At 43.0% G+C, this 13816-nt stretch overlaps 1 protein-coding gene across 1 annotated transcript in view; it reads right to left on the reverse strand.

Moving 5' to 3' along the window:
* The window catches only part of LOC128050959 (zinc finger protein 555-like), a 32047-nt gene extending 18522 nt beyond the window's left edge, over positions 1–13525 (reverse strand). The window contains exons 1-3 of the mRNA XM_052643478.1: positions 13493–13525; positions 12764–12886; positions 12110–12184 (exon numbers count right to left, since the gene is read on the reverse strand). Of these exons, the coding sequence (XP_052499438.1) occupies positions 12110–12184; positions 12764–12886; positions 13493–13525 (231 nt within the window). The remainder of the gene's footprint in view (positions 1–12109; positions 12185–12763; positions 12887–13492) is intronic.
* Positions 13526–13816: the final 291 nt, after the last annotated feature.

Here is a 13816-nt window from a genome sequence, read left to right on the forward strand (position 1 = left end):
TATTAAGAAGAGGTGGCAAGAATACACAGAAGAACTGTACAAAAAAATAAAAAAGATCTTCACAACCCAGATAAGCATGATGGTATGATCACTCATCTAGAGCCAGACACCCTGGAATGTGAAGTCAAGTAGGTCTTAGGAAGCATTACTAAGAACAAAGCTAGTGGAGGTGATGGAATTTCAATTGAGCTATTTCAAATCCTCAAAGATGATGCTGTGAAAATGCTGCACTCAATATGCCAGCAAATTTGGAAAACTCAGTACTGGCCACAGGACTAGAAAATGTCAGTTTTCATTCCAATCCCAAAGAGAGGCAATGCCAAAGAATGCTCAAACTATCACACAATTCCACTCATCTCACTCGCTAGTAAAGTAATGCTCAAAATTCTCCAAGCCAGGCTTCAGCAATACGTGAACCATGAACTTCCAGATATTCAAGATGGATTTAGAAAAGGCAAAGGAACCAGAGATCAAATTGCCAACATCTGCTGGATCATCGAAAAAGCAAGAGAGTTCCAGAAAAACATCTACTTCTGCTTTATTAACTATGCCAAAGCCATTGACTGTGTGGGTCACAACAAACTGTGGAAAATTCTGAGAGAGATGGGAATACCAGACCACCTGACCTGCCTCCAGAGAAATCTGTATGCAGGTCAGGAAGCAACAGTTAGAACTGGACATGGAACAACAGGTTGATTCCAAATAGGAAAATGAGTATGTCAAGGTTGTATATTGTCACCCTGCTTATTTAACTTATATGCAGAGTACATCATGAGAAATGCTGAGCTGGAAGAAGCACAAGCTGGAATCAAGATTGCTGGGAGAAATATCAATAACCTCAGATATGCAGATGACACCACCCTTATGGCAGAAAGTGAAGAACTAAAGAGCCTCTTGATAAAAGTGAAAGAGGAGAGTGAAAAAGTTGGTTTAAAGCTCAACATTCAGAAAACTAAGATCATGGCATCTGGTCCCATCGATTCATGGAAAATAGATGGGGAAACAGTGGCTGACTTTTTATTTTTGAGGGCTAGAAAGTCACTGCAGATGGTGACTGCAGCTATGAAATTAAAAGACGCTTACTCCTTGGAAGGAAAGTTATGACCAACCTAGACAGCATATTAAAAAGCAGAGACATTACTTTCCCAACAAGGTGTGTCTAATCGAGGCTATGGTTTTTCTGGTAGTCATGTATGGATGTGAGAGTTGGACTATAAAGCAAGTTGAGTGCCGAGGAATTGATGCTTTTGAACTGTGGTGTTGGAGAAGACTCTTGAGAGTCCCTTGGACTGCAAGGAGATCCAACCAGTCCACCCTAAAGGAGATCAGTCCTGAGTGTTCATTGGAAGGACTGATGTTGAAGCTGAAACTCCAATACTTTGGCCACCTGATGCGAAGACTTGACTCATTTGAAATGACCCTGATGCTGAGAAAGATAAGAGGGCAGAAGGAGAAGGGGATGACAGAGGATAAGATGGTTGGATGGCATCACTAACTCAATGGACATGAGTTTGGGTAAACTCCGGGAGTTGGTAATGGACAGGGAGGCCTGGCGTGCTGCCATCCATGGGGTTGCAAAGGGTTGGATACGACTGAGTGACTGAAATGAACTGAACTGAACAGCTAATTCACTTCATTGTACAGTAGAAACTAATACAACATTATAAAGCAATTATACTCCAATAAAAAGGAGTAGACACATTCTCAGAGTACAGCATAATAAATAGCTCAAGGTGTTCACAGGGGTTTCCCTGATGGCTCAGCTGGTAAAAAATCCACCTGCAATGCAGGAGACCTGGGTTCAATCTCTGGGTTGGGAAGATCCCCTGGAAAAGGGAACAGCTACCTATTCCTGGATTCTGGCCAGGAGATTTCCATGGGCTGTATAGTCCATGGGATTGCAAAGAGTCAGACACAACTGAGCGACTTTTACTTTCACTTTCGTTCACAGAGCCCTTAAACGTATCCATCAACCAAGTCAGGTCTACATAGACCCCAGATAGGGGATCTTTACTTTTAGTTCAGTTCAGTTGCTCAGTCGTGTCCGACTCTTTGCGACCCCATGAATCACAGCACGCCAGGCCTCCCTGTCCATCACCAACTCCCAGAGTTCACTCAAACTCATGTTCATTGAGTCGGTGATGCCATCCAGCCACCTTATCCTCTGTCATCCCCTTCTCCTCCGGCCCCCAGTCCCCCCCAGCATCAGAGTCTTTTCCAATGAGTCAACTCTTTGCATCAGGTGGCCAAAGTATTGGAGTTTCAGGTTCAGCATCAGTTCTTCCAATGAACACTCAGGACTGATCTCCTTTAGAATGGACTGGTTGGATCTCCTTGCAGTCCAAGGGACTCTCAAGAGTCTTTTCCAACACCACACTTCAAAAGCATCAATCCTTTGGTACTCAGCTTTCTTCACAGTCCTACTCTCACATCCATACATGACCACAGGAAAAACCATAGCCTTGACTAGACGGACCTTTGTTGGCAAAGTAATGTCTCTGCTTTTTAATGTTATCTAGGTTGGTCATGTCCAAGGAGCGGTGGCTGCGCGGGCGCAGGAGGGCCTAGAGGAGCCATCCCACATTGAAGGTCTTGAAGGGCGGCAGTGAGGAGATACCCCTCATCCAAGGTAAGGAGCAGCGACTGCGCTTTGCTGGCAGTCGTGAAGAGATACCCCTCACCCAAGGTAAGAGATACCCAAGTAAGATGGTAGGTGTTGCAAGAGGGTATCAGAGGGCAGACACACTGAAACCATACTCACAGAAATCTAGTCAATCTAATTACACTAGGACCACAGCCTTGTCTAACTTAATGAAACTAAGCCATGCCCTGTGGGGCCACCCAAGACAGGCGGGTCATGGTGGAGAGGTCTGACAGAATGTGGTCCCCTGGAGAAGGGAATGGCAAACCACTTCAGTATTCGTGCCTTGAGAACCCTGTGAACAGTATGAAAAGGCAAAATGATAGGATACTGAAAGAGGAACTCCCCAGGTCACTAGGTGCCCAATATGCTACTAGAGATCAGGGGAGAAATAACTCCAGAAAGAATGAAGGGATGGAGCCAAAGCAAAAACAATACCTAGCTGTGGATGTGACTGGTAATAGAAGCAAGGTCTGATACTGTAAAGAGCAATATTGCATAGGAGCCTGGAATGTCAGGTCCATGAATCAAGGCAAATTGGAAGTGGTCAAACAAGAGATGGCAAGAATGAACGTCAATATTCTAGGAATCAGCGAACTAAAATGGACTGGAATGGGTGAATTTAACTCAGATGACCATTATATCTACTACTGTGGGCAGGAATCCCTCAGAAGAAATGGAGTAGCCATCATGGTCAACAAGAGTCCAAAATGCAGTACTTGGATGCAGTCTCAAAAACGACAGAATGAACTCTGTTCGTCTCCAAGGCAAACCATTCAATATCATGGTAATCCAAGTCTATGCCCCAACCAGTAATGCTGAAGAAGTTGAAGTTGAATGGTTCTATGAAGACCTACAAGACCTTTTAGAACTAACACCCAAAAAAGATGTCCTTTTCATTATAGAGGACTGGAATGTAAAAGTAGGAAGTCAAGAAACACCTGGAGTAACAGGCAAATTAGGCCTTGGAATGCAGAATGAAGCAGGGCAAAGACTAACAGAGTTTTGCCAAGAAAATGCACTGGTCATAGCAAACACCCTCTTCCAACAACACAAGAGAAGACTCTACACATGGACATCACCAGATGGTCAACACCGAAATCAGATTGATTATATTCTTTGCAGCCAAAGATGGAGAAGCTCTATACAGTCAACAAAAACAAGACCAGGAGCTGACTGTGGCTCAGATCATGAACTCCTTATTACCAAATTCAGACTTAAATTGAAGAAAGTAGGGAAACCGCTAGACCATTCAGTTATGACCTAAATCAAATCCCTTATGATTATACAGTGGAAGTGAGAAATAGATTTAATGGCCTAGATCTGATAGATAGAGTGCCTGATGAACTATGGATGGAGGTTCGTGACATTGTACAGGAGACAGGGATCAAGACCATCCTCATGGAAAAGAAATGCAAAAAAGCAAAATGGCTGACTCGGGAGGCCTTATAAATAGCTGTGAAAAGAAGAGAGGTGAAAAGCAAAGGAGAAAAGGAAAGATATAAGCATCTGAATGCAGAGTTCCAAAGAATAGCAAGAAGAGATAAGAAAGCCTTCCTCAGTGATCAATGCAAAGAAATAAAGGGAAAGAACAGAATGGGAAAGACTAGAGATCTCTTCAAGAAAATTAGAGATACCAAGGGAACATATCATGAAAAGATGGGCTCGATAAAGGACAGAAATGGTATGGACCTAACAGGAGAAGATATTAAGAAGAGGTGGCAAGAATACACAGAAGAACTGTACAAAAAAAGATCTTCACGACCCAGATAATCACGATGGTGTGATCACTCATCTAGAGCCAGACATCCTGGAATGTGAAGTCAAGTGGGCCTTAGAAAGCATCACTATGAGCAAAGCTAGTGGAGGTGATGAAATTCCAGTTGAGCTATTTCAAATCCTCAAAGATGATGCTGTGAAAATGCTGCACTCAATATGCCAGCAAATTTGGAAAACTCAGTACTGGCCACAGGACTGGAAAAGGTCAGTTTTCATTCCAATCCCAAAGAGAGGCAATGCCAAAGAATGCTCAAACTACTGCACAATTGCACTCACCTCACATGCTAGTAAAGTAATGCTCAAAATTCTCCAAGCCAGGCTTCAGCAATACGTGAACCGTGAACTTCCAGATGTTCAAGCTGGATTTAGAAAAGGCAGAGGAACCAGAGATCAAATTGCCAACATCTGCCTGATCATCAAAAAAGCAAGAGAGTTCCAGAAAAACATCTACTTCTGCTTTATTGACTATGCCAAAGCCTTTGACTGTGTGGATCACAATAAACTGTGGAAAATTCTGAGAGAGATGGGAATACCAGACCACCTAACCTGCCTCTTGAGAAATCTGTATGCAGGTCAGGAAGCAACAGTTAGAACTGGACATGGAACAACAGACTGGTTCCAAATAGGAAAAGGAATACATCAAGGCTGTATATTGTCACCCTGCCTATTTAACTTATATGCAGAGTACATCATGAGAAATGCTGAGCTGGAAGAAGCGCAAGCTGGAATCAAGATTGCTGGGAGAAATATCAATAACCTCAGACATGCAGATGACACCACCCTTATGGTAGAAAGTGAGGAGGAACTAAAAAGCCTCTTGATGAAAGTGAAAGAGGAGAATGAAAAAGTTGGCTTAAAGCTCAACATTCAGAAAACGAAGATCATGGCATCTGGTCCCATCACTTCATGGGAAGTAGATGGGGAAACAGTGCAAACAGTGTCAGACTTTATTTTGGGGGGCTCCAAAATCACTGCAGATGGTGACTGCAGCCATGAAATTAAAAGACGCTTACTCCTTGGAAGAAAAGTTAGGACCAACCTAGATAGCATATTCAAAAGCAGAGATATTACTTTGCTGACTAAGGTCCATCTAGTCAAGGCTATGGTTTTTCCTGTGGTCATGTATGGATGTGAGAGTTGGACTGTGAAGAAGGCTGAGCGCCGAAGAATTGATGCTTTTGAAGTGTGGTGTTGGAGAAGACTCTTGAGAGTCCCTTGGACTGCAAGGAAATCCAACCAGTCCATTCTGAAGGAGATCAGCCCTGGGATTTCTTTGGAAGGAATGATGCTAAAGCTGAAACTCCAGTACTCTGGCCATCTCATGCAAAGTGTTGACTCATTGGAAAAGACTCTGATGCTGGGGGGGACTGGGGGCAGGAGGAGAAGGGGACGACAGAGGATGAGATGGCTGGATGGCATCACTGACTCGATGGGCGTGAGTCTGAGTGAACTCCGGGAGTTGGTGATGGACAGGGAGGCCAGGCGTGCTGATGATTCATGGGGTCGCGAAGAGTTGGACACGACTGAGTGACTGAACTGAACTGAACTGAGGTTGGTCATAACTTACCTTCCAAGGAGTAAGCATCTTTTAATTTCATGGCCGCAATCACCATCTGCAGTGATTTGGAGCCCCCCCCCCCAACCCAAAATAAAGTCTGATACTGCTTCCACTGTTTCCCCATCTACTTCCCATGAAGTGATGGGACCAGATGCCATGATCTTCGTTTTCTGAATGTTGAGCTTTAAGCCAGCTTTTTCACTCTCCCCTTTCACATTCATCAAGAGGCTCTTTAGCTCCTCTTCACTTTCTACCACAAGGGTGGTGTCATCTGCATGTCTGAGGTTATTGATATTTCTCCCAGCAATCCTGATTCCAGCTTGCGCTTCTTCCAGCTCAGCATTTCTCATGATGTACTCTGCATATAAGTTAAATAAGCAGGGTGACAATATACAGCCTTGATGTATTCCTTTTCCTATTTGGAACCAGTCTGTTGTTCCATGTCCAGTTCTAACTGTTGCTTCCTGACCTGCATACAGATTTCTCAAGAGGCAGGTTAGGTGGTCTGGTATTCCCATCTCTCTCAGAATTTTCCACAGTTTATTGTGATCCACACAGTCAAAGGCTTTGGCATAGTCAATAAAGCAGAAGTAGATGTTTTTCTGGAACTCTCTTGCTTTTTTGATGATCAGGCAGATGTTGGCAATTTGATCTCTGGTTCCTCTGCCTTTTCTAAATCCAGCTTGAACATCTGGAAGTTCACGGTTCACGTATTGCTGAAGCCTGGCTTGGAGAATTTTGAGCATTACTTTACTAGCATGTGAGGTGAGTGCAATTGTGCAGTAGTTTGAGCATTCTTTGGCATTGCCTCTCTTTGGGATTGGAATGAAAACTAACCTTTTCTAGTCCTGTGGCCAGTACTGAGTTTTCCAAATTTGCTGGCATACTGAGTGCAGCATTTTCACAGCATCATCTTTGAGGATTTGAAACAGCGCAACTGGAATTCCATCACCTCACTAGCTTTGCTCATAGTGATGCTTTCTAAGGCCCACTTGACTTCACATTCCAGGATGTCTGGCTCTAGGTAACTGATCACACCATCATGATTATCTGGGTCGTGAAGATCTTTTTTGTACAGTTCTTCTGTGTATTCTTGCCACCTCTTCTTAATATCTTTTGCTTCTGTTAGGTCCATACCATTTCTGTCCTTTATCGAGCCCATCTTTTCATGATATGTTCCTTTGGTATCTCTAATTTTCTTGAAGAGATCTCTAGTCTTTCCCGCTCTGTTGTTTTTCTCTATTGATCACTGAAGAAGGCTTTCTTATCTCTCCTTGCAGGGATAGGCAATAATATTCACATGATCAGGTACAGCTTAGGTAGGAGAAGAGCTGACTGGAGATCTCCCTCATAGACTCCCTTGTTAGTTCCAGGGAAAGGGGAAGAGTCACATGACATTTGAGTGATTTTTCTAAGGGACAATTTAGGAAAAGACAGCTCCCTTTCATTACTCCTTTCAAATATGACACTGGCCTAGTATAGCCAGCTCAAGTTCAAATCCAGATCCCACTACTTGCTAGTTGCATGAGTTTGGATAGGGTATCGTATTTCTGTTTTTTCTTTTATAATATGGAGATATGAAAAGTTACTCTCTCATGCTGTTTTTGAGAAGATAAAATGAGAGAACACATACAGGAGTTTTAGTGGTCTGGGAATATAGTAAGGACCCAATAAATGTTAGTGATGAGGGCGATGCATATCCACACTCTGGCAAGTAGACCTCAAAATTGGAACTTTCCCCCCAAGCCAGCAAAGGTCACTTCACCTCCATGTCCCAAGACCTACTTCATTGTATCCTTAGTCCCCCTTCAACTGATCACTGAAACTCAGTAACCCTCAGAGTCATTTGTTTTTTCTTATTGTCAAAATGATGCTAGCAATACAAAATGAAATGGCAAAGGCAGGAAATCACACATAATCAGACGACCCTAACAAATAAAACCCAATTCATTTCTCCACATCACTGTCTGGCCTTTTCCCTTGTATGTATACATTTTTACTTCACTGGATAGAATTACACATACTACTTTGCATTCTTTCCTTTCACCTTGCATCCAAAGTATTTTCTTTTTTCTTGAATATTTATTTATTTTTATTTAAATTTATTTTAAATTGGAGGATAATTGCTTTACATTATTGTAAAGATGGATCAGCTATAGGTGTACATATGTCCCCTCCCTCTTGAATCTTACCACCCCTCACCCCATCCCACCCCTCACCCCATCCCACCCCTCTATGTTGTCATAGAGCACTGGATTTGAGCTCCCTACATCATATAGTAAATTCCCAATGGCTATCTAATTTTACATATGGTAATGTATATGTTTCAATTCTACTCTTCAATTCATCCCACCCTCTCCTTCCACTCATATGTCCAAAGTCTTATTTTCTATGTCTGTGTCTCTATTGTTGTCCTGCAGATAGGTTCATCAGTACCATTTTTCTAGATTGCATATATATGCATTAATATATGATATTTGTTTTTCTGACTGACTTCACTCTGTATAATAGGCTCTAGGTTGATCCACCTTATTAGAACTGAGTCAAATGTGTTCCTTTTTATGGCTGAGTAATATTCCATTGTGTATATGTAGCACAACTTTTTATCCATTCATCTGTTGATGGACATCTAGGTGAGTTCCATGTCTTAGTTATTGTAAATAGTGCTGCAATGAACATTGAGGTATATGTGTCCTTTTCAATTATGGTAGCATTTTCTATCTTAACATACACTCTGCATTGCTATAGTAGTGTGTGAGACAAGTCAGGACCTAGCTAAGTGACCAAGAAAGACAAATGATTAAGCAAAATATTAAAACAGATTATTGAAACAAAAAGTTGAAACAGAATATCCCTTATTTGAACAACTAAATTAATATGGTAATTCTCAGCAAATTCCCAATCCATTTACTGATCTTTTCCAAGAAGGTGGCACTTGTTGGGCATAGTTCAATGGCAATTTCTCCCTCTTATAAGGTCCCTTCTCAGATCTTGACTTCAGTGTTTTAATTCAAGAATGAGGACTAAGCCTACTTCTTCACAACAGTACATCAGAGGGGCAAAGTCTGAACATACCCACAGGGTAGAGTGCTAAGCAGTACATCACAAGGCAACAAGCAAGCTCTAAAATCCAACAAGGTGGCTGCTCTGGTAGAAAGCTTTCCCACAATCAATTATTTTATAGGTTTTCTGACTATTGTGAGTTTTCTGGTGTGTGATAAGGGAGGAGCTCTGGCTGAAGGCTTTCCCACATTCATTACAGACATATGGCTTCTCTCCAGTGTGGGTTCTCTCATGCCGAACCAGGGAAGACCTCTGGCTGAAGGCCCTTCCACACTGATTACACTCATAGGGGTTCTTGCCAGTGTGAGTCCGTTCATGTTGGTTGAGAGATGAACGGTCACTGAAGGCTTTTCCACATTTATTACACTCATAGGGCTTCTCGCCTGTGTGCATTCTCTTGTGCAGGATCAGGTAAGAACTCTGGCAGAAGGATTTCCCACAGTCTTCACACTGATATGGCTTTTCCCCTGTGTGGATCCTCTGGTGTTGGGTAAGAGATGAAATCCTGTTGAAGGCTTTCCCACATTCATGGCATGCATAAGGCTTCTCTCCAGTATGAGTTCTGAAATGCCGAGTGAGGGTTGAGCTGTGTGTAAAGGCTCTCCCACATTCCTGACACTCAAATGGCCTCTCTCCTGTGTGGATTCTCTGATGCTCACTCAGGGAATGCCTCCGGTTAAATACTTTCCCACACTCGTGACATTCATAGGGTTTCTCCACTGTGTTGATTCTGTTTTGTATGGTAATTGCCATACCATGATTAAATGATTTCCGACTTTCTGCATATGCAGAAATTCTCTCTCATCTGAGTTCTTTCATGTGGAATAAGGTGAATATTTTGGGGGAGATCTTTTCCACATATAATACTTTCATAAGGTCTCTGGTCTGAATATCCCATCTGACGATGGTTTAAGAAAGGATCAGATACCAAACTTGCAATAGCTAAGTCATAGTCATAAAATTGTCTTCCTATAGAATCTCGTGATAAAACAAGGTCTGAACTCAGGTTACAGTTTTCCCCAAGTTTATACCAGTCAATAGCCTTCTCTTGAGAAAATGCTTCTATCTGGGGGTACCCCATTTGCCTCAAAAGCCTCTGGGAGTCTTCACAGTTCCCCCCAGATTCAGTATAACCCCAGTCCTCTCTGGGGAGCTTTGTAATATTCATACCCCCAAGTAGTTCTTCCTCCAAAACCACCGTCTTGTAAACTGACTGTTGGCTTCTCAGTTTAGTCTCCCAATCTGAAATAAATTGAAGGTTGGGTGGGGAGCAGGGGGAAGAAAGTTCTAATTTAAGAATAGTAGGACAAAATTATTTTCATCAACAACAAAAAAAGCATTTCCAACATATACAAAGGACCTGTGGATTCATGTTCAAACATCAGCTTTTAACATGGAGGAAGGCAAGGTGAAGGAAAGATGGATCAGAATGCTGGTGGAACAAAAAGTAAATGTGAAAAGAAAGGGGAGAGAATAAGATTGCAGAGGGAATAAGACAGACATGGCAAAAAGCACATGAAAAGATGCTCAACGTTGTGAGTTCTCTGGCAGTTCAATGGTTGGAACTTAATGCTCTCACTGCCAAAGACCTGGGTACAATCTCTGGTCAGGGAACTAAGATCTTGCAAGTTGTGCAGCCCATACCCGCCAAAAAAAATTATGCTCAATATCACTAATTATTAGAGAAATGCAAATCAAAACTATGATGAGGTACCAGCTCACATCTGTCAGAATGGCCATCATCAAAAAATCTACAGATAATAAATGCTGGAGAGGGTATGAAGAAACGGGAACCCTCCTACACTGTTGGTGGGAATGTAAATTGGTGCATCTACTATGGAGAACAGGGCTTCCCTGGTGGTTCAGATGGTAAAGTGTCTGCCTGCAATGTGAGAAACCTGGGTTTGATCCCTGGATCGGGAAGATCCCCTGGAGAAGGAAATGGCAACCCAATCCAGTACTCTTGCCTGGAAAATTCCATGGACAGAGGAGCGTTGTAAGCTAAAGTCCACGGGGTCGCAAGGAGTCAGACAAGACTGAGCGACTTCACTTCACTTCACTATGGAGAACAGTAAGGAGGTTCCTTAAACAACTGAAAATAGAGCTACCATATGACCCAGCAATCCCACTCCTGGGCATATACCTGGAGAAAACCATAGTTTGAAAAGATACATGCACTCCAATGTTCATAGCAGCACTATTCACAATAGCCAAGACATACAAACAACCCAAATTGTCCATTGACAGATGAATAGATAAAGATGCTGTACATATATACACTGGAATATCACTCAGCCATAAAAAGGATGAAATAATGCTATCTGTAGCCATGTGGATGAACCTGAAGATTGTCATACTGAGTGAAGTAAGTCAGAGAAGGACAAATATATGATATTGCTCTTACGTGAAATCTAAAACAAAACGGTAGAAATGAAATTATTTACAAAACAGAAATAGGGTCCCAGATGTAAAAAACAAACTTATGGTTATGGGGAAAAGGGGTGGAGGAGGGATAAATTGGGAGATTGGGATTTACATAAATACAATACTATATATAAAATAGATGACTAACAAAGACCTACTGTATAGCACAGGGAACACTACTCAATATTCTATAATAACCTATATGGGAAATGAATCTGAAAAAGAATAGATACATATATATGTATAACTGAAACACTTTGCTATACACCTGAAGCTAACACAAAACATTATACATAAACTAGACTCCAATATATATATATTTTTAATCAGAGTGAGGAGAAAAAAAAAGAATGGAAGAGGGAAAAAATTATCAAGAAAGCAGAGAGGGAAGAGATGAAACAGGAAACACAGGTAGACTGGCTTACAGAAAGAAAAGGGATGTTTTTCTCTGCACCTAAAGAGGATTAGTGGAAGCTCGTTCATGGCAGAAGGTTGCTAGGGGATAAACTAAAGGCACTTGGGAAGAAACAGCCAAGCACCTCAGGCTTCTCCTTAGACAATCAGAGCCTTTGTGGAGGGACCTGTGACCAGGAGTCCCCAGACGCTGTCCCCATCCCAGTGGGCCATATCTCCCTGCTTCTCACCTGAACATGAAGCTCGCAGAGTTCCTTTCCCCACCATCCACATGGCTTCTCCTTGCTCCAGGTGCAAAGATACCACTGGTTGAAAGAGTGAATATGTCGTCCAGAGAGAAAACGTGGTGACTTGAGAGGCTGATGCTAGGCATATGGTGCCATCCTCAAAGCCTGAATTGGGTCTCTGGTTCCTCAAGGCTTCTGAAAGGGACACGGGGGAGGTAACACAAAGCCCAAGCTAAAGATTTTATTTTCCTAATTTAAAAAATGATCATACACTTCCTCAGAGATACAAATGGCCCAGTAAACACATGAAGAAATACTCAATATCACTAGTCATTAGGAAAACACAAATCAAAACCACAATGGATACCACTTCATACCTATTAAAATGTCCTTAAAATTTTTAAGGGCTTTCCAGGTGGCACTAGTGGAACAAGAGACGTTATCGACACCTCAGCTAAGATGCATTTTTACAGTGGCACGGGCTGCCATATACTGAAAGAATCAGACCATGTGCTGTACAGGAGACACCACAAGGGCAGGAACCGTGCATGTCTCATTTGCCAGTAAATCCCTACTTCCTAGCATAGTTCTTGACGTGCATAGATGCTAAACAAACAAGACTTGACAGACACAGAAGGACCAGCTGGTCTTACCCACAGAGGCCAGGTTCCCACAGGTCTCTAGCATCACATCTTTGTAGAGCTTCCTCTGACCAGGGTCCAGCAGCTCCCACTCCTCCATGGAGAAGTCCACGGCCACATCCTTGAAGGTCACCACCTCCTAAAATATCACGATGGGTCAGCTCAAGAATGCCCCCTCTCCAAACAATGTCCAGAGAAAGTAAAGTGAAGGTGTTAGTTGCTCAGTCATGTCCGACTCTTTGCCACTCCATGGACTGCATTATGCCCGGCTTCCCTGCCCTATTTCACCACAATTTTAAAAAATACATATGTGTGCATTTTAAAGAGGATGGCGCTTTGGGGCACCCCTCCCTGCTCTATGGGAAAAACTTCGGGGTCTTCAGAGATGCTTGGAGCCCAGGAAGGAAGCACAGTCCTCCTGAAGGGATAAGGGACCTCCCCAGATCCGCCCGGGTTCTATTCCTGGGTTGGGAAGATCCCCTGGAGAAGGAAATGGCAATCCACTCCAGCACTCTTCGCTGGAAAATCCCATGGACAGAGGAGCCTGATAGGCTACAGTCCATGGGATTGCAAAGAGTCGGACATGACTGAGTGATTTCACTTTCACTTTCACATGAATGCCTACACCCAGACACTCATGACAAATTCTCCTCCTTTCCCCAAAGGCAAGGGCACTCCATGTCTGACAGGTGTGTTCCCTCTGGACACACTGGGTGTCTTTCGGGGGAGAGGAAGTCCTACTCACCTGGGGCCAGGGGAGCAGGCACTCAGCAGCCATCCTGTCCTCCCTCCTGGGCCAAAGCAGGTTCCTGGGCAGGCAGGGCTGGGAGAGGAAAAATGCAGAGTGAAGACTGGATCTGGCCTGTCCCAGACCCCAGAGTCCTCTCCACCACTTGAGGTCACACATACACACAGAAGAGAGTCATGGAAGCCAGTGATGTGGACAGAATGAAGGGACAAAGTAGGTGATCAAATATTAATCCCACTAGGGGATTGGAAGTACAAAAACATGGGAGACCCCTGTAGGTTAATGATTACTCAAGAAAGCAGGTTTGTTTTGAGAGAGTCA

The sequence above is a fragment of the Budorcas taxicolor genome, chromosome 7 (assembly GCF_023091745.1).
Source record: "Budorcas taxicolor isolate Tak-1 chromosome 7, Takin1.1, whole genome shotgun sequence".
In the NCBI taxonomy this organism is placed as follows: Eukaryota; Metazoa; Chordata; class Mammalia; order Artiodactyla; family Bovidae; genus Budorcas; species Budorcas taxicolor.